Source organism: Dipodomys spectabilis, unplaced genomic scaffold, assembly GCF_019054845.1.
Source record: "Dipodomys spectabilis isolate Male_0828 unplaced genomic scaffold, ASM1905484v1 ptg000071l, whole genome shotgun sequence".
Taxonomy (NCBI): domain Eukaryota; kingdom Metazoa; phylum Chordata; class Mammalia; order Rodentia; family Heteromyidae; genus Dipodomys; species Dipodomys spectabilis.
The window spans coordinates 1487346-1508100 of NW_024870748.1; the positions used below are offsets into that span (position 1 = coordinate 1487346).

General features: G+C 39.4%; 1 protein-coding gene and 1 non-coding gene across 2 annotated transcripts; one reads left to right on the plus strand and one right to left on the minus strand.

The window, feature by feature from the left end:
• The first annotated feature begins 1072 nt into the window (after positions 1-1072).
• Positions 1073-20611, plus strand: LOC122109938 (glutamate receptor 3-like). Its single transcript, XM_042682410.1, has 4 exons — positions 1073-1259; positions 2430-2588; positions 12551-12556; positions 20424-20611. Exons 1-4 carry the CDS (start codon positions 1151-1153, stop codon positions 20609-20611), a joined length of 462 nt encoding a protein of 153 aa, XP_042538344.1. The 5' UTR covers positions 1073-1150.
• Positions 12699-12805, minus strand: LOC122109993. Its single transcript, XR_006147794.1, has one exon. It is a non-coding gene; the product is annotated as a U6 spliceosomal RNA (small nuclear RNA).
• Positions 20612-20755: the final 144 nt, after the last annotated feature.

The window sequence follows — 20755 nt, forward strand, 5'->3', positions numbered from 1 at the left end:
AGTTACCACTTCCAGGCACATACTTTTTATCCCCTTATCCTCCCAAGCAGCCATCAAAGCTTTGCCCCTGACAGATGCAAACCACTTCAGCATTTGAATGGTGGGGGGAGGGACACACCTCCCAAAGCTGCTGGGAACCCAGTGGGGGTTGTTCGCTGGCCCTGGCATCTCTGCTGTAAAAACTGAGCGGCGGAGACCGGGCATGCGCAGCATCTTTGGGCGCATTGTGATGGGAACTGTTTGTCCGAGTCTCTTTACAAAGACTCAGGAGTAAGCACTAACCCCCTACCCCCAGACCCTCGTCTTCAAATACACAAAGGCAGAGGTAATGCAGCTTTAAAAAAAATGGGGACTGGCCTCAGTTTGAAAGCCTGGTCCTCTCGAGAACTGGTGTATTTCCATTGATCCCATCTCCGGTGTTGACAAACGCCAGCGCCTAGGCTTTGCAGTCGGGGCTGCAGTTTGCAGAGGAGCTAGCGGTGTGCTGCTTTAATTCCACGTCAGATCAACTTTGATCAATATCCCCCTACCGGCCCAATTGGGAGAGCCCAATTCACCAGTGCAGAGCCTTTTTGCTCTTTCCTTCTTTCCCCTCTCTTTTACCCACCATCTTCAGGGAAGGGTGCTCTTGGGTTTTCTAATTTCTTTCTGTCTCTCCTTTGATTTTTTTTAGTGTTTGTTTTGTGTCTTAGTGCTCTCTCTCTCTCTCTCTCTCTCTCTCTCTCTCTCTCTCTCTCTCTCTCTCTCTCTCTCTCTCTCTCGCTCTCTCTCCCTCTCTCTCTCTCTCTCGTCACCCCCCTCTCAAAAATCGCTTTGGCAAACCCAGCTTGCAACCAATGAACCCGCCTTCCAGATTGGTGTGAAGAAGTGAGGTGGGGGCGGGGAGGGGGTGTGAGAGATCCTGGGGGAGGGAGAGAACGGAGGGAGATAGAGAGCGCGCTAGAGAGCGCAAGGGAGAAGAGAGGGAGAGAGAGAGAGAAGAGGAGGTGGCGGAGGAGGAGGACTACTGTGGGGTGGAAAGGAAGAGTGAGCGAGAGCAAGTTGAGGGGAGGGGGTGTAAGAGCCGGTGAATTCTTTTTCTTTTTCTAGTATTATTTTGACGACTCCCGAGTTGTGCCCATGCTCTTGTCAGCTTCGTTTTAGGCAAAGCATGGCCAGACAGAAGAAAATGGGGCAAAACGTGCTCCGGGCGGTCTTCTTTTTAGTCCTGGGGCTTTTGGGTCATTCTCACGGAGGATTCCCCAACACCATCAGCATAGGTAAGCGCCAGCAAGCCAGCCAGTGGGGCCAGGCTCTTCTGCACCTGAGACCACTGCCCAGGCTGCGCTGGTCCCTGTACTGCATGGCCTGGGGATGGAGAATGGGCAGAGGTTGTAGAGGGGATATGAGCCCCAAGTAGAGGGCTAGTCTGGGGAGTGTTGGGGGTGGGAGAAAGGGTCTCCTGGGACTAATGCGGGTGGTCTGCTGGGTTTCCCCAGCTGACAGGACCATCGAAGTCCAGCCAGAGGCTGGGATGCTGCGGGCGCGGGGGTGGGGGTGGTAAAGAGTCGCGGCTTTTCAGCTCGCTGCTCTGGACTTTGCCATGGTTTTCGTGCAGCCACTGGAAGTTGTCCCAGGGTGATGCTATCTGTCTGGCTGCATCAGGGAGCCTAACCCTGGCCAGGGGCTTCCTGTCCCGTGTCTGTAGCTTCTGTGACACAGGGTAGTATTAGAGGAGATGGATCCTACTTTAGATCCGCCAGATCTAAGCAGCAGTGGGGTCGGTGGCTGGAGGATGGGGTAGGACGTGGGGGTGAGACCAGGAGAAGAGTGAGCTAGCAAGCAGCAAAGTCACGCACACCACAAATTCATGAATTGCTGCTATGTCTGTTTGGAGCCTGGCTTCTGGGAACTGGAAGGGAGTTTTCTTTACTGCTGTCTGTATTTACAAGTAGAGAAGTTAGAAATGTTGCCATTACTGAACTAATCCCCGAATTGTCATGGTGGAGTGTGGCTAATGGGGAGAGGAGATGGGGCAGCAAGAGGAATGAAATTTGTTTTTCTTCCCCACCTACCCTTTTACCCTGGGAAAAGATGAACCAGCTTGGGGGGTGGGGGGCGTGGAGATGAAAAAGGCTACTGCCTAAGAAAGAACCAAGTCCTACTTGGTTCTGTCACTCTGACCCAAAGCAGCCCAGGCTTCGCTTTTTGTCTCCCCCCCCCCCCCCCCCCGCGCCCCAGCCTCTTCAGTCTAGAAAAGGCAGGCTTTACTTGGCTAAAATCTGAGTTCCTAAGTCTTGAAGAAAGACACACAGGTTGAAAATTCTATCCTCGGTCGAGCATCTCTAGTAACACTGAGAGATATCTGGTATTTAATGTTCCCAATTTCTAACTTGTCCTAGGGTGGAGGGGGGTACACCAAGCCAAATCTCGGTTCCCTTTGCTTATAGGTGGACTTTTCATGAGGAACACAGTGCAGGAGCACAGCGCTTTCCGCTTTGCCGTGCAGTTATACAACACCAACCAGAACACAACTGAGAAGCCCTTCCATTTGAATTACCATGTTGATCACTTGGATTCTTCCAATAGTTTTTCTGTGACTAACGCTTGTAAGTAGATCTGCTATTCTTCCCTTTGGGACCTTGGGGACCTCATTTGCATTTTGCTTGTGATGGTCGGGGTCTGTCTGTGTGCTAGGGGGTGATTGTTTCAACAGACATAATATTCTAGTCAATCCTAGCTTCTCATTGCATAAATCAACCCCGGAGGAGCCTGCCTTGGGGCTGAAGACAGTGGGCAAAACTCAAAGTGGTGAGCAAAACTCTGTGGTGAATAATGTTTGATGCAAAACTTTCATTTTCTTCCCTGCCAAACTGGCGTTCCCTCCCCCGCACTCTTTTTAGCTGAGAAAAAAAAAAGAGAGAAAGAAAGAAAAATAGCATGGTTGTTCAGGGAAATTTCTTCAGATGGGATCTTTAAAAGAAGAAACAGCAGCTTCTTGATTGAGTCAATTCAGGATGTACATTACTTAAGTGTTAAAGCTGGGTGCCTAGCAGTAGCAATAGCTGAATTTGACAACTGCTTAATGTGTAGGAAGCAAATATGAGAATCCTGCAAACAAGTGACCTTGAGGGACAGATTAGACTGGGTTCCCTGGCCTCTTTCTGTCCTAGAATATCACCTTTCATACTGAGAGAGCTCTGATAGGAACTGAGAAGACTCCAAACTGATTCTAAGTGATGAATAGCTAGCAAACTGAGAATAGGTAGAAGAGGGTGCTCAGGTAAATTTGGGAAAGCTGGTTCTGTCTGCCCTGGTGTTGTTTACCCCAAAGACATTTAAATACAACTCTGATCTTAATTTAGAGCAAGAGGTTAGTGGGGGAATAGTGGAGGAGTGGTGGCAGGAAAACCACATATCAAAATGAAGAATTTCATCAGCCCTAAAGTCATCTCCAAAATCCATCGTTGTGCTAGCAATTATTCCCCTGCAAAGGGAATATTTTAAGCAGTTTAAACACAAGAACCTAGTTAGTTAATAGCCTGTTGGACACAAGGTTTTACTTGAATGGAATATTTTGTGAGAAAGACCAAGAATTCTTCGTCTAAGATTATTTCATTAAAAGTGTCACAACATTGAGACCAATGATGGCATCATGTGATGTTTCAATGGCTGGTGTAGTTTTGATTTGTTTTTCTTTTTTTTTTTTCTTTCAAAGGAAAAACGTTTGGTGGAATTAACCTTTCATCCATCTTTATTCAAACCCTCTGGGTCAAAAGATGGAATTTCCAAAAATTGATGGAAGGGTCCCCAAGGACACAATTTCTTTGAATTTGAAGATTTGCACCAAGGGGGTGGGGGTGAAGTACCTTGCAAGAAATGTGACAGTTATCATCTTTCAGAAAATTTTAGCTGAAGGTGCAGATTCATTTATGAACATACTCTGAAATAGTCGGTATCTGACATTCTTGGTCTTTCTGACATTGACAAAAATAGGAAATTATTAATTCTAGCTAAGTGTGAAAGTTGCAAAATGTCTGGCTATCCTTTGCATCTTATTTCAGTAATCCCAGACTGTCTCCACAGCATTTACAACACACATCTGACTCTTAATCCCACAGCACTGTGATCTCTCAAGAGGCTGAATCTCAAAATACAGCTTCTTAAATATCAATTAGAACAGATTTAAAACCAAATACATAAAACGATTAGGGTTTATTATCATTAATACCAAATAGCATTTATTTCAACTTCCTTCACTGTCTTTCTCATTGATGAGGACTGGGATAAGAGAGCCATTTGGCTTCTCAGGAATGATGAATTTCCAAGGCTTTTGGTCCTGTTCTTAAGGCCAAACCAAATTGATACCTGCCAGCGTAGGGCCATCAAAACCCTATGCAAGTAGCAGTCAGGAAATGATCCTTGACATGTGAAAGTTTCAAGTTTGGGAACAGGTGATAACTCATCCACATTGGTGTTGTCTTAATATTTTACCTCTTGGGGCAATAAAGGAACAACCATGGGGGTGGGAAGCAATTGATCAAAATCTCTCATCCTAAATACACAGCACCATTATTTACAAAAGTCTAGGGACTTAAGAGTGTGGGAGAAGGGTTGTGGCTAACTTGATAACAAGGAAAACAAAATCAAAAGGTTACTTTGCCCTTGGTTATGTCAAATGCACACATCTCAATGTGTGCATTGAGCTAATACCATACATGGAATAATGCATTCAGTTGCCTGCGCATCCTCAGATGTTACAGCTCAGAAGACAAGTGAGGAAAGCTGTCATTTTCTTCGACCCCTCAAAACATTAATGTCTGAATACCACAATCATTGAATAAAGACCAGATCTCAAAATTGTCTCCTGGCAGTTGCTGTCTGGTCTGAGAAAGAGGACTGGTCCAATAACAGTCCCTGAATGAAGAAACTAATAGTTTCAAGGGGCAAGGGAAACCCCAGAGGTATCTGATTTCTATCTCTGGCTTCAATTGTTCTTTTTTCTTATGGATGGAGGGACCGTGCTTAGTACTGGAACCTAGAAAGTGACCTCATATTCCATTCCTCTAAGTGACTACATTATTGTACAAAGGAAAATCTTCTCTACCCTCTACCCTGCTCTTCCTTGGAAACCTAGGACAAATTTGAGAAGATCCAAGATCAGTTTATGTATGGTACAATATGGAATGCACTGTTGAAAATTAAGAAAGTTTCCACTGTTGCCATGCAAAAATGTCCACATTCAGCTTTCTCTAACACTAGAGTTGATATCCTCTGATGATCTTTACTGCATTCTCAATTCTAAGCCAGGCACATACTTTCTAAGGTTTAGGCATACAGACAAGCTGATAGACAAAGAATGAGCAAATAATAATACCCTCAGTATGTTCCCCCGCCCTTTATTTTCCTTGTGTATTATTCCTTACCCCCTGCAATGTATTTAGAAGTCTTCCTTACAATGAATCCCAAGCATCAGTTATTAAGACTTTATTAGTAACCTTTTTTTGCACAAACCCCATAAGGCTTGCTTAAGACAGACTCCAACTTTATTCTGTGCCATAAGGGGCCAATAAAAAAAACTCCTTGGCTTTCAAAGGTGTTTCATTTGGAATCTCAGCTCCAAGGTAAATTGAAGTTTATCATAAAGACTCATTTGATTTAGAGTACATGTTCCCATTTCATAGAAATAGAGTTTGCTGTCTTACTTTTCTGTTAAGCTAGATAAATCCAAATAAAAGGATAGGGTGAATATTTTGATTTCAGTATACATGCAGTGGTAAGCATGCATTGGAACTCAGACACACACAATCAGTACATATATGAAGGGATATATACACATTTTAGAAGTCACATATCTATTCTTAAAACAAAACAGATTTCATCATCCTCAGGTCTTCAAGGGTGCAGAAACATCAGGAGACTGCTGGGTCCCATTGCAATGCTTTGCTGCCCTGGCTCCTCAGGAAACACCGCCAATTCCCTTGAAGTCCCCTCCTGTGTCTTGCTGCTATGCACTTGTAGTGCACTCCACACTACACCGCCCCAGCCTCTGCAGTGTCAGCTCATTAGCACACAGATCTCATATTCCCTCTCCGCACTGTCATTGCAAAAATTGCTGTTGTACACCTTTACAGCCAACAAATGTGCTCGTGGATTACGCACTGTTTGCAAGAAGCAGAGAAAAGGCAAATGTAACCTTAAAGGTTATTTACCACGGAATTGTGCTCTAAACACATTGGCTTAAATAAAAAAATCAGTTGATGAAAGCTCAGTGATGATGGTGGGACTGAGAATAGGGACATAAGCTCTAATAAAGCCCCAGGCAAAATCCCTTTTACTCCCTAAACTTAACTCATCAAGTGCAAATTTTTATTCTACTAATTTTTTCAAGCTAGTTGAAATATACCTGCTCACTGAGAACACATTCCTTTTTATAACTGAGCACAATTTGCTACCAAGTGTACTTAGCCGAAACAGATTTTTGTCTTGCCATATAGTCACAATCTAATTATCTAATTATTCTAATTGCCAGGATCCATTTAACCATTTAAGTCCATTTGGGAAGGAAATATCTCTCTTGATCCCATGCTCTGCCATTTGAGGGGGTTTGTTTTATTTGTTTTGATTTGCTAGGGATGTCTGTCTTTTTCTTGTGAGCTTTGAAACCAAGGTAAAGACCTCAGGATCAAAGCTCCTACCCTGAAATAGATCTTCACATCCTAAATGTCTGCTGTGGCTCCACCTCCCCACATCACTGCCGGATCATTGTGCCTTTGCTGCTTTCCCTTTCTTCTCTGCTGGCCAGTCTTCAGTAAGCTTACTGGCTTAGCTTACTTCTCAGTCCCTCTAGCCAGCTGGCATAGCCTACTGTAGCACAAAGAAGTCACCTCAATGGTGCTAGTCAAAGATTTAAGTCACCTTCTTAAAGGTTTATTGTGTGTTTTTTTTTTAAAAATCTATTTTTCATAGGGGAGGAGGGAGGAAGGTGATACTGTACATTTGAGCCATAAAAATAGATGGCAATCAGCAGGCTGTAAAGGTGAGCCTCCTGCAAAGTGTATTCCCTTCCACTTACGACCACGTCCTATTGATCTGCTAAATGAAGATGGGAGGAAAAGAAGTGTTTGAGGGAAAATGAACAAAGAATTGTTCTGTTCTCTGTAGTTACTGCAAAACGGAACATGATTTTTCTTTTCTCTGCACTTATAACTTCTTTCCCTAAATGAAACTAGATTTCTATATCCCATGACTTTTGTCTCTATGGAGGCTGTTTTCTTAATTTTGTGTTTCTCTACCTAGCCTGTAGGTAAAGATAGAGGGGGCTACTTGAAATTTTAGGAGATGCTTTTGGCTTCTGATAGATCTTTGAATTTTATTTTTCTAAGTAGTCAGAGTGGATTGGTTGGTTTCATTTTAATGGATTGCAAAGTAAAAATAAAATGAAACAGCTGAAGTATTAGTAGTTCTCTTTGTATGTTCATTAAGATATTTGTCATTTTCATGGAATAGATTTAAGGATTAAAAGACAACATGAGCTTTAAGAGATGTCCAGGCTTTTAGAAAGTACAATTTATAACTTTAGAATGGGATAAGCATTCTTATCCAAGTGACTTATCTTTAAAATTTTTAGATGGAGGTTGCAAATATATTCTTATAAAACTTTCTATCTTCCATGAACTTTAACAAAATCATTTGTATACTTTACCTGTTTCATTAAAAAAATCAAGTTTCAGCTCTATTCCATTAGTTTGGGTGTAATTAGATGAAACATTCAAAAGAAGGTGCCATTAAAATCCCAGGTAGGATTGACAGGTATCCTTTAACAGGAGAGTGGAGGTTGTACAGATACAAAAGGAATTCTCTCCCTTCTAAGAGCTGCTCAAGATATGGCAGGATATGTTGGGGCTCCACACACAGAGCCACAAATAACATTGGAGTATGTATGTGCCATGTAAAAGATCAGTCCTTGGAAAAATGTCAACATGGACTGAATTTGTTTTCTTCATACTTCTATCTTTTCTATTGCTATTATTTCTTCTCCTTTCTGTGTTTGTTCGGCTCGTGTCCCTTGCTGCTTTCAAACTTCCCTGCTCATGGACTGGCCCTGATCCAGTTGCCCTAACCTCATGGAACTTATATAGGGACTATTTAACATGGAATTTTCATTGGAATATTCCTTTTTCTCCTCAGATTCTATACACTAGGAGTAATTGCTTCTTACATCTAATAAAGAAACATGGCTGAAAGTAGCAAGTAAATGGTTAATACACATAATAGAGGAGAATTTGCTTTAAAACCAAGGACTATAGGGACCATCATGTCTCGATATCAAGGAAAAATACTTAAATGGGAGTGTTTTGGTATATAAGGCTCATGGTGCCAGTTCAGTATACTCAAATCAAAAATCAACTGGCTTTGACCACAGAAGAATTTTACTGGCCAAAGTAAAATAACTAGCTGCACAGAGTAGGTTGGATGTAAGTATATCTAAACCATAGGCAGGTTCAGCTTTTCATGTTAAACGTAAAACTCTTTGGGACAATGGTGGAGACAAACAAAATTTATAGGTATTAATTTTATTAAATAGGCAAAGGTGGGAAGGAAAGAAGAGGTAAGAAAGTAATAATGGCAGTGAAGATGATCAAAGAACATTACATGCATGTATAGAAGTGTCATTATGAAATCCCTCATGTCCTATGATTTAATATAAGTCAAATAGTCTCATGGGTGATTCTTTACAAAGAAAAAGGAAAGGCTGTTTTAGGGTCAGAAGTTGCTTATTAGACACTGGCAGAAGATGTACTGCCCATAAAGAAGGCCACAAAAAAGGAAAAAGATGATGAGGAAGCTAAGTTGCAAGCTGAAAGTTTCCATTCCTTAAGATAGCATGTGCTGTGCCACATTTTACAAAACAACACCCCTCTCAAAGTCACTAAATCCGCCTCCATCTCTCCCTTGCCTTGGCTCATGCATACACTCTGGTCTGCCTCCTAATGGAAATAACCAGCATACCATCTTCTGGATTTCCATTGAGACGTCAGTATATATAGCCTCCATTCTAGACCTCCCTGCTCTTTAGTTCTCAAATGGTTGTCTTTTTAAGCAATTAACCTCAACACAACTATCATTTGTACTTATTAGAAGGAAGTAGAGGAGCAAAGACCCAGAAACACAACAAATCAAAGAAATGGGATTGCATGAAATTGCAGAGCTTCTGCATGGCAAAGGACATAGCTAGCAAGATCAATAGAAAGCCCATAGATTGGGAGAAGATCTCCACTAGCCATACAATGGACAAGGGTCTCATATTTAAAATATACCTGGAACTCAAAAAATTAAATCCCCCAACAACAAATCCTCAAATAAACAACTGCCCAATAAATAAGTGGGCTAAAGACTTAAGGAGAAACTTCTCTGAAAAGGAAAGAGGGATGGCCAATAGACACATGAAGAAATGCTCATAGCCATAAAAGAAATGCAAATCAAAACAACATTGAGAAACCACCTCACCCCAGTTAGAATGGCTATAATCAAGAAATCTAATAACAACAGATGCTGGAGGGGATGTGGCCAGAAGGGAACTTTACTGCATTGTTGCTGGGAGTGTAAACTTGTTCAACCACTTTGGAAAGTAGTATGGAGGTTTCACAAAAGACTCCATATAGAGCTCCCCTATGACCCAGCAATCCCACTTTTGGGCATCTACCCAAATGATCACAAACAAGACCATACTAAAGCTACCAGCACAGCTATGTTTATTGCAGCATTATTTATCATAGCTAAGATACAGAACCAACCCAGATGCCCCTCAGTAGATGAATGGATCAAGAAAATGTGGTATATACACACAATGGAATTCTATGCCTCCATCAGAAAGAATGACATTGCCCTATTTGTTAGGAAATGGAAATACTTGGAAAAATTATATTAAGTGAAGTAAGCCAGGCCCAAAGAAACATAGGTCGCATGGTTTCCCTTATTTAGAATAACTAGTGTATGTCTGAGACAAGCAGAAAAGGTCAGATAAGTTAATGTTAGGTGAAATGAACCCCAAGATAAGGACTCAAATGTTTTTTTTCTTTCTTGTTATTGTTTCTAACATATTTATAAGATATTTCTTTGTTTCTTTGTATGTCCCTCCCCCATGGTATAACCCCTGTTTTCACTGTATTTGATGTTGGTATACTTTGTGGAGGGGAAGGGAAAAAACAAATTGCTTAAAAAGGCATACAGGTGGACCCATTGCAACAATGAGATGTACAAGACGTTATGTTGAAAAAAGAACTTTACAACTTTGGCGGGATGGCGGGCAGGGGGAACAGGATGGGAGGGGGGAGGATGGGAGAGACAGTGGGGGGGAGGGAGATGGGAAGGGATTAAGGGGAAACAAAGGAGGAGGCAACAATGCTTGATAAGAAATGTACTCATTATCTTGCCCATGTCATTGTAATTCCTTCTGTATGGTATTTTCACAATTAAAAAAAAAAAGAATGAGGAGAGGAAATACTGTTGGTAATGATCCCTCAACACTATGTGGGTACCTTGACACTTTTAGACCTTTCATGTGTATATCAACCTGGGAATCTTGTTAAAATAAAGATTCTGATTCAATAGGTCTGTTGCAAGGCCGAAGACTTTATATATCTATCAAGCTTGTAGGTGATACTAAACCTGATGGTCCACAAGTCTAAATTAGGGAGATGATAATCACCAAAGAAAAAGCTTTTTCAGATAAGCTTTTATCCAGGTTTGTAGATGCTCAGCTTCCAAAAAACTTCTGTAAGAGACATATTTTGTTAATTTTTACTCACAGATGTCTCTATGACATTCACAACAATCTTGTGTCCATTTCAGCCAGGTAGGTGTCATAATTTGGTGTCTGATGAGAGCATTTACTTAGAGCTATTTATTTGCTGGGATGTGGAGGAGAAACTAAAAGGCAGGCTGAGAGAGGAGGTAGCTCATGAGTCAGGATGACAGTGTATTGGCTTTTTGCCACATCCCAAAATGTCCCTTTTAGATGCAACTGCTCAAGAGATCTAAGGCTGGCTTGTGGTTCTAACTCCCTTTCCTCTTTGCTTCTGTGGGTCAAGGCATGCCAGAAGGAGACATGTAACATCTGCTTCTCAGTTGTTTGACTTCTCTTAAAACAGGGATAGAAGCAAAAATTCCAACACAACTCAAACCCTAGCTGGTCCCAGAAGAGCCTAAAAACTGACTCCATTTTTAAGGTCTGTGTGAGACACTCACTTATGGGAAATAAAAGAACCAATGTCACTTTCTAACATATCTGAGCTAATAATTACTCTCAGAAAGTCATTAAAAGGTTATCCAGTACTATTTGAAGATGATAAAATGGCACCCAATTCCCCTAAACCATTACCTCCTATAGTCTGTCATTAATCTTTATTTCTACAAATCCATGTGGGTTATTTTAATGAAAACCCATACTAACTTGCATGTGTGCTACTGGAATTGAATGAGTTAAATCCTCATCAGCCACCAATATTTCCAGTTATCACTTACCACCTTGCAAAATTCAGGGCTGTCCAAGACATCTGCTGAAGGAAAGGGGGTACCACGTAGATAGTGGGCACTCAGGACATACTATAGCTACCCTTGAGGATGAGGAAGAGGGCTTGACATATACATTATCTTTTTTAAGCCTTTGTCATTCTCTCTGGGTAAATCGGGGTACTTTATTCATTACGGAATCAATTGCCTTTGACTCTGATTAGTTTTGATCCATCTGGTCACATCCTTCTGATTACAGTAGGTCTGTGCCTGTCCTGACCATGGTTGTTTGCTGTCTGTACTATCTCAACTTTATGATCCTCTAAAGTTACTGTGGAAAAATTTTAGAAATAAATCAGTTTGTGGTGAAGTGAGGTCAGATTTTTTTTAATTTTTTTTTAAAACTTGTGATTTAGGGCTGGGAAGGTGGCTCAGTGGTAGAGTGCTTGCATGCATGAAGCCCTGGGTTCAATTCTTCAGCACCATATAAACAGAAAAAGCTGGAAGTGGTGCTGTGACTCAAGTGGCAGAGTGCTAATCTTGAGGTGAAGAGCTGAGGGACAGAGCCCAGTCAGAGCTCAGGCCCTATGACCCCCCCCCCCACAAAACAACTTGTGATCTAAAATAGTCTCCCTCAGTTATTCATTATTGGCTGACTTACCTTGCCAATTACTCATTGAAACTAAGTTCCTCGTCTTATAGCTACCTAGAAAGGGCTCAGCCTATAAGCAACAGATGACCCAAGAAAAGAGCAAGATGTGTAGGTGGATAAGTATTATGCATCTTGTCTGGGTCTCTGTATGTGAACACTCTTGTAAATATAACATAGAAAGGCTACTGACATTTATAGTCAGCTAGAACTTGTTACAGATTCTCCAATATTCTTTGAGGGGTTGCTTGTTTTATTTTTTATTTTTTGTATGATTTTTAATTGTAAAAAATGCTGTACAGAGAGGTTATAGTTACATGAGCAAGGTAACGAGCACATTTCCTATTGAGCATTGTTGCCTTCTCCTTTGTTTTCTCCCTAACATCTCTTCCCTCCTACCTCCACAAGTACTGCTCCCAGCCAAAGTTGTAAAGTTCGTTTTCAACATAATGTTTTGTACATCTCATTGTTACAATGGGTCAACCTGTATCCTTATTTAAGCATTTTGTTTTTCCCTTCCCCTCCCCGAATTAGAGAAGTATATATATAAGATGCAAAAAATATGGAACATTTCACAAATTTGCATGTCATCATTGTGCAGGGGCCAGGTTAATCTTCTCTGTATCGTTCCAATTTTAGTATATGTGCTGCTGAAGTGAGCAGTCTCCAATATTCTTATATCTAATTTCAAATTCCAAAGCTACTTGTTGATTAGTTTAAAACAGTGTTTCTTGAACTGGACCAGTTGCATTAGAATCAACAGAGATGTTTATTAAATATTAATTTCTGAATCATATCTCAGATGGATTGAATCAGAAAATATAAGATTAAGATGTATAACAAACACTATGGGTGATATTAATGCACATAAAATTGGAGAATCCTGGGTTTAATAAGCCCTGATACCACAATCAGATATGAACATTCAGAATGCAAATCTATTGGACATCCATCAAGATATTGTATCAGATACTTTCATATGTTGTTTCTCTGTGTAAAGGAGATTCTATTGGACCATGCAAGCATTAGTGAGGTGGGCTGTCAGACTAGGAATCTTAAAATTGAAAGAAGTAAGAAAATAGCCTCAGAGTCCCTGAGAAGAAAAAAAAAGCAAAATTATGCTTTCAGATGGAAAGTAAAGACACAGGAATGCTTTTCATTTTAACGTTTCTTCTTTCTTTGCTTGTTAGCTAATGATTGCTATTTAGCTACGTTATAAACTAGATGTCATGGCAAATGCCAGCCCATTCATTAAAAATAGATATGTTATAATCAGTTTATAGGACGTCATTGTACCTTCCAACCCATTATTGCTATCAACAAACTTAAAACCATAGTTGAAGTAATAATAACTACCAAGTAATAACTATTCATTGAAGCTTTACCATTTGGAGCTCACTGTGCCAAATATTTTATATGACTTATGGAGTCATCACAATATTGGTAGAAGGGAGGGCCTCTCATCTTCATTTTATACAAAAGGAATCAGAAATGGTTGAAAATGTATAAACAATTAGCTTAAGGTCCTTCAGCTGGCAATGTTGTAGAACGAAGATTCTACCTCAGAATTTTCTCCCTCTAGAGCCTGACTCAGTTTTAACTGCAGTTGAAATCTTAATTCTAGGACCTAGAAAGATGACATAAATATTGCATTGGAACTGGTATGATTATGGAATAGTGAGGCCTGTGGCAATCTGGATATCTTATGATTCTAGCTCCAAATCTAATTTTTAACCCATTATGACACAAGCAAAACATTTACAATAACAGTACCTGAGGTGACTAGGAGTGGAAAGTGCCTGTTTTTGACCTCTATACTCCCATTTTTGATTGATAGAAGTTCTGTTACTGGTAATTATAACTATGAAGAACAGCCAGGAAAAAGCTTTTCTCAGAAGAAAAGACCTAATTTTGACTTTTTCCTCTTAGTGTATCATCAAGTCATGTCACTTCAGTAGAACTATCTCTCCTGTGCTCCTACAGACAGACATGGTTTCTATAGTAGTTTTCCATGACTAAATGCCAGCTCAATTCTAACTTCTCCCTAGGCAATGCTGAGGCCTACAGCAAGGTCTGAATACTGCCACAAGGTCACTAACAAGTGCTGAACTCAGAAGAGGTACTTCTGACTGGGCTGGCTTTGGGGAAACAGCTTAGATGCTGATGCATGCAAACTCCAAGCTCACAAATGGGAGGTCACTGAATGAAGCAGGAATCTAAACACCCAGTGTAGGAGCTTCCCATATACTCCAAGAGGCTCATCAAGTTTAGGCTAAGGTCTAAAACAGAGAAGTATAGTTATGTGTGTAGAGTTTAAAATGACATAAACTAAGTTGGCCCTTAACAATCATTAGGCTCTCTTTCTTAGCTATCAGTAGTCTTCTATGTTGAAGTGAGGGCTATAGGTCTTGCCACAATCTCATTACTTGGCACAAAAGGAAGCCACAAACAAAATTCAATAAATAACACTGAACAACTATAAAACAATTGGACAGTCTATTCTGTAGGCTCAGTAAAGTTCAGTGTCCTGCCCTTTTAGGTGTTCCAACAGTAGTTTGTATGTGGGTTCACCTGAGGCAGAGAAGAAAACATTCTAGTGGCATGATTAAGCTACCCAAGAACCTGTCTTTCCACAGTGTAATTTACAAGTAGAGCCTAATGGTGCATTTCTAAAGGATAATATTCCAAATCTTATTAGATACCACCTATGTCTTCTTTCTCCTAGTGTTCTTGTGAATACTTCTATAACATGTCTATCCAGTGCCCAGATGTATAATACCATTAATTTCACCCATGAGAAAACCAGTGTTAACTAGCAAAGCCTCTGGTATTTGTTGGTGATAAACTCCTGGAGTGCTTATATAAAGACTTCTTGATTTGAAGTTTATGAATGCTAGATAACCATTTCTGTACTATGCTTTTCCCAATGAGGGTAATTGGCCACATACAGGCTGTTGATTAAGACTAATCTGCTCACATATTTACTGTGATTTATGTTGAATCCCAATAAATTTCAAAAACTAGAACATTTGTGATATCACATTTCTATGACTGGGGAAAATAGTAAAACCTATAGTGGAAATGGATTTTTTTAATTTTTATTGTAAAGGTGATGTATAGAGGGGTTACAGTTATGTAAGTCAGGTAGTACGCACATTTCCTTTTGAATAGTGTCACCTCTTCCCTCACTTTCAGGTTTCCCTCCTGAACTCACCCTCCATGACAATTTGCATAGTTCATTTTCAACACAGTGATTGTTTAAATGAGCAATGGTCCGGGTATTAGGAGATTTGTGTTCTAGTCTCAGCTCTGGCACCAACTGTCTGGTTGAACTTGGACAAGTCTGTCTGCCTCTGCTTCCACTCTAAATTACTTATAAAGTGTGGAGATTCTTCTGAATGATCTCTAGGACTTCTATCTTTGAAATCTTATTATGAATTCATATCCAGTTCTTGTCATCTTATTGAAGTCAGTGCCTTGTGCTTTCTAGGTTAGGTGATCTGCCACTTGAGCCTCACATATCTCCAGCTTTTACTTCACTTCTTAAATGAGAGAAGACCACAAAAATGGAGCCACTTAAGTGATTCTATATCCACATATTTTTATGCATGTTCATCTATTTTTTTGTTTCTATGAGATTTTACAATGAAACTATTGGGCAAGTTATGGTTTTTCTTTGTTCATTCCATTTCTTCAATACTACTTGTGATAATTTTGGCAAGTTACTTGGCTTCATTGTACATAATCCACAAAGCCACATAAAATATTTACAATAGTGGCTGACACATATTGAATATTATTATGAGTACCATCATTAGTTCAAAACATTTTGAGATTTGAGTCCTAAAAACTGAAATTTACTTTCATTTCAAAAATGAAATCTCTTGTCACTTTAGGAATTCAATTTCCTTCCTGAACAGCTGTTCTGTGGAGCCTTTGTACAGTTTTCAGTTCTTCATCAAACCCAAGATTAGTTTTTTTCTGCCAAGAAAGGCATCACAACACCCCTTCAAATTTCCAGCACATCAGTCTAACATCAAACATCTCCCACTCATGCACCCAAGTTTTCAGCAGGAAATTGAACTGCATATTTATGTATATTCTAAAAGCCAAAGTATTCCAGGGAAGAGCTCATCTATTCATTCCTGGCCATGAGTTTTGTACCTTACTCTTAGAGCAAAGGGACATTGTTTAACCCCTGCTTGGCAGAAAAATGTCTCCCACTTAATTTGGAAAGTATTCAAATGTCAATGAGAGGCTCTAAATTGGACTGCCTGAATTTGAATCTTGACTGCTTTATTAGTCATATGGTCTTGGATAAATTACTAATCCTCTCTGAGACTCACTTCCTCATCTGTGAAATAAGGATGCATGTAATAGTAACTACCTTCTAAGATTGTAAAGATTAAAGTGGATCATCAACATGATGCATGCTACAGTAAGTATTCAGCAAATGGTAGTTATTATAAACACAGAGTAGTGCAGTATATGCTAAATGAAGAAGGTAATTAGTCCAAATCAAGGTGTGGAAGGAATTCTTTACAATTCTGGCCATTCTGAAACCTCTGCAAACCAACTTGTATATTTGTGAATCTACTCACAATATTACCTTGGGCATAAGAAGTTTGGTTTAGGTGGAAAAAAAACAGAAAAAAAATGTGATATCTGAAAAATCCAAAGCATTTTCACTATTAGGCATAATCACATCACTATTAAATAGAATTGTCTAGGAAATAATCCTTTCTTACATTTTTTCCCAGAATTAGACATGATTTTATTACTATCTATGCTGTTTTGGTGGATAAAGCAGTATGGGGATAGTAATATGATAACCTTGGCAATTACTGCCTTAAAGGAAAGAATAATCTTTCTTTCTTCAAATGTAAAGTCTTTTAATATGTTTAAAGTGGGAGAGTGCAAAAATGCATCTTCACTCAGACAAGGAAAAAAAATGAACTGCCAATTGAGCTTTCCCAGATATGGTTTTTCATGAGTTCTTTAATTGTGGGTGATGGGTAGAGGGAAGTCTAGAGAATATCTGTTTGAGTAGATGGATTTTCTCCTTTTGATGGTTCTTGCCTGAGTCAGACTGAAAATAGCAAAGGAAAGTGATATAGAAAAGGTTAAAAGAAAAATTTTGCTAATGTAATTTTCCACATTTCAGTCTCAATTCTCTCCAGAACAAAGGTTAACTAGTTGATTCCACAGCATAGATTCACTAGAAAGGAGCCTGCTGAGGAGTACCAGACAATGCTGACTTGTTTTCTCCTCTCTCTTCCTTCTGTAATCTAGTGCTATTCTAACAGCTGCTCTCCCCAGCAGGCTGACACCTGGGTGATGACCAAAGGCAACTATGTTTTTGCTTCATTTCCAGTATACCCATGCTCTACCATCTATTTCATTCCTACCCAAGAACACGTGTGTGTGTAAGTATGTGTGTGTGTGTGTGTGTCTGTGTCTGTGTGTGTGTTGTGGATCTTTTATTTTTCAGATGAGGTAACTGAGGAACAGAATAGCTATGTGATTATCCCAAAGGCGTACTGCTAGTTAATAGTTGAGTTAGGACTGTAATGTGTGTCTTCTAACTCTTGTCACTTCTCTATGACATCTTTCCAACACAATCCTCTTCTCTTGGCTTTCACTGCTGCACAGTGATATTCTATGTGAAAATGACAACTCTGCCAGTTCTAAATAGGTGGCAAAGGAGAAGAATAAATTCACAGCAAGTGAATTGGAAATGCAGGAATTCAGGGCCATGGTTAATGGTATCTTTCATTTAGTGCCCCCAGTGTTAACCTGCTATCATGTTAGCCCCCTCTGATTTATAGTAGAGAGTACAAAAAAACAACTGAAGTTCAGTTGTAAATCACATACTTTTGGAGCAATATCAAATATTTCTAGTCCAACAACCTCATTTTATAGATGAAGAAAGTGAGGACCAGAAAGAAGAGACTTGCCAAAGATGATGCAACTCCCTACTGGTAGAAGCAAGATAGGACCAGACTGCTAGATTCCCAAAGTAGGGTCATTCCTACCATGTTTTGCAGCCTAAGCAGAGAAAACTAGTCAAGCAATGCTATAGGTTTGACTGTGTTACGATTTTCGATAATGTTTTTCTCTAATTGTTTGATGTGTATAAGCCATATCACTCCAGTTTGATTTTTTAAATATAGGAAACATCTTTTCATGATTATAGAAAGTTAAGTGCAAAATTAATTCTTGCTTTCTGTAATTAATAAAAATGTCTTTAGAAATACTGATAAAATCATCTAAGAAAAGTAAATGTCATGCAAAATAAGGCTTTTCAGTACTTTTAGGTTTATATGATTTCCTCTTTATATTATATTGGGAATATTTTTCCAGACCCTTAAACTTTCTTTGAAGTTTGACTTTTTATCATTTATGCATTATTAAAACACAGTTATTTATGATATATTTATATATAAACAATTATCCTGTGTATATATAAACATACATTTATAAATATGTAAAACTATTATATATATATATATTTTTTTTCTATTTAGGTAGCTTGACAGTTTACCAAAGTTTACAGTTACTTCTCAACTTCCTGTAAAATCTACTTCACTTGCTTTAGACTTTTGAAATGATTATATTTCTCCCACCAGATATGGCAAGAAAAATGAGAAATTAACCTTTCATCCTCTTTAGGATACATGTCCTAGCTAGATGTGGCAGTACAGTCATAATCACAGCACTCAGGACCTGGAGGTAAGACGATTGCTAGCTCAAGGTCACTCTGGCTACATATTTGGACCATGTTTCAAAAATACAAAATAAAATGAAATATGATACATGTTTTACAGCTTAGAACAGGTAGTATAGAAATAATGGTTATGCTTAGAAACCAAATTCTCTGGGTTTAAATTTTGGAGCCATTTATTTCTGGTTGTACAGCTATACATAAGCATCTTAACATCTCCAAGCAAACAGTAAAGAAATAGTTTTTTCATTATTATATTTGCCAAAGGAAAAGTGCGCTAGAGTTAAAGTCATAAAACCTAGGCTCTTTTTTCAGTCTCTATTGTCATCTAGCTCTATGACCTTGCATGAGTTATTTTAAGTTTAAGCCTTCAGTTTCTCCAGTCTATCAAAAATAAGGATAATAGTGCCTGATCTGCGTACTTTACATGAATCAAAGGAGAGGATGCATGTCAAAGTACCTTGAAAACTACACGGTATGGTTGTTAAATATGTAAAGTTAGATGCAATATATGATTCTTATATGGCAGGAAAGGAAAAGTAGGTGGTATATACTGAGCCTTAGAAGATGTTTTTAAAGAAATTGTCTTGTTACAGACAGAAAAAAAAAACCATTAGAAATCATCTAGTCCAACCTCTTAATATTATATAAAAGAAAAGCGATCCAAAGAGGAGAGAGTTCAAAGTATAGAGTCAATTATAGAAATAGGAGAATGCAGTTCTTCCGATTTCCCAAACACAATCCTAAAACAATCACTACAACATTTAATTAGTTAACTTTTGTTGAGAAAAAGAGTAAAGGAAAAATGGCTAGTTATTTGTGAAATCCATGTAAGTAGGGAACGATTAACTGGGGTTTATTGCAAGGATAAGCAAACTATAGCATAACTCTGTTATATTTTTAAATGCTAGTTTCCCAAATGAGACAGAGCAAGGAAGCAGAAAGATTATAGGGGGAGTGAGGCAGGTGGTGGAGAATGCCTCTGGACCTGACCAGATTCTGAAGACACTTCTTATTGTCCCCAGCAATGACCACTGCAGCAGAAGGCTTTCTTTGATTATTAATATTTATCTTATCAGCCAGGCCTCAGTTATGTGCTTTTGGGAAACTTGGTAAAGTGGATGAAATTGCCAGTTGCTTGAAAATACAATTGCCAATTGTTTGAATGGAGTAAATTGATTACAGCCAGAGGACTATTCATTTTATCCTGGCATGCATGCAGAACACGTCAGTGAAGGGCTGCATTGCTGATGGCAGCTCCAAAATCGCCGCATTCCCTGAATTATATCACTCTAGGTACTCGGTAAATATGTGTTGGATTCTTTCATCTTTACGTTAGTTATTTTAGCTGAGATGAGAGCACATAAATGCTTCCGCCTGACAACCTTTTCAAGTTCAACGGCATAAAAGGTTATTTTTAAAAGAATCAAGAAAGGAGTTTTTCGAAAGCAGGCTCTAAAGGTAACTAAAACTGCCATCTAATAAGGCAGCCCATTAATAAATGTACCAAGAAATGTACTACTGAGATATTTCCAACTGAATTCTCATTGTTTTTAGCACTGGAATTTTGGCTACCTTCACCAGCTGCCACTGCAGCCTGGTCACCATCCCTCCAGATTTACCCCTATTCCAATCCTGAAGTGCCCCTTTCTGCCTTTTACGTGAATATCACCCTATTGCCAGAGGCCATTCCCATAGCTCCTGCCAATAGGGACAATGAGCCTTGGCTAGGAAACTTTGTATAAAAGCAGAGTTGTCTCTTCTGCTGCAGAGATCTCAGGCTGCTGTGCCTAAAACGGTCACCAGGTGGGGGCCACATAAACTCAGGCCTCTTGTATCTGGAGGAATTGTCTGGTACCTCCACAGTAGAAAGAAAAGGAAAATGACCC

What these genes read in the sequence shown, in the direction of transcription:
- LOC122109938 (XM_042682410.1), top strand. Translation starts at nt 1,151, where the DNA reads ATGGCCAGACAGAAGAAAATGGGGCAAAACGTGCTCCGGGCGGTCTTC. An exon ending in CCCCAACACCATCAGCATAG is followed by an intron (nt 1,260 to 2,429) that starts GTAAGCGCCAGC and finishes CTTTGCTTATAG; the next exon opens with GTGGACTTTTCATGAGGAAC.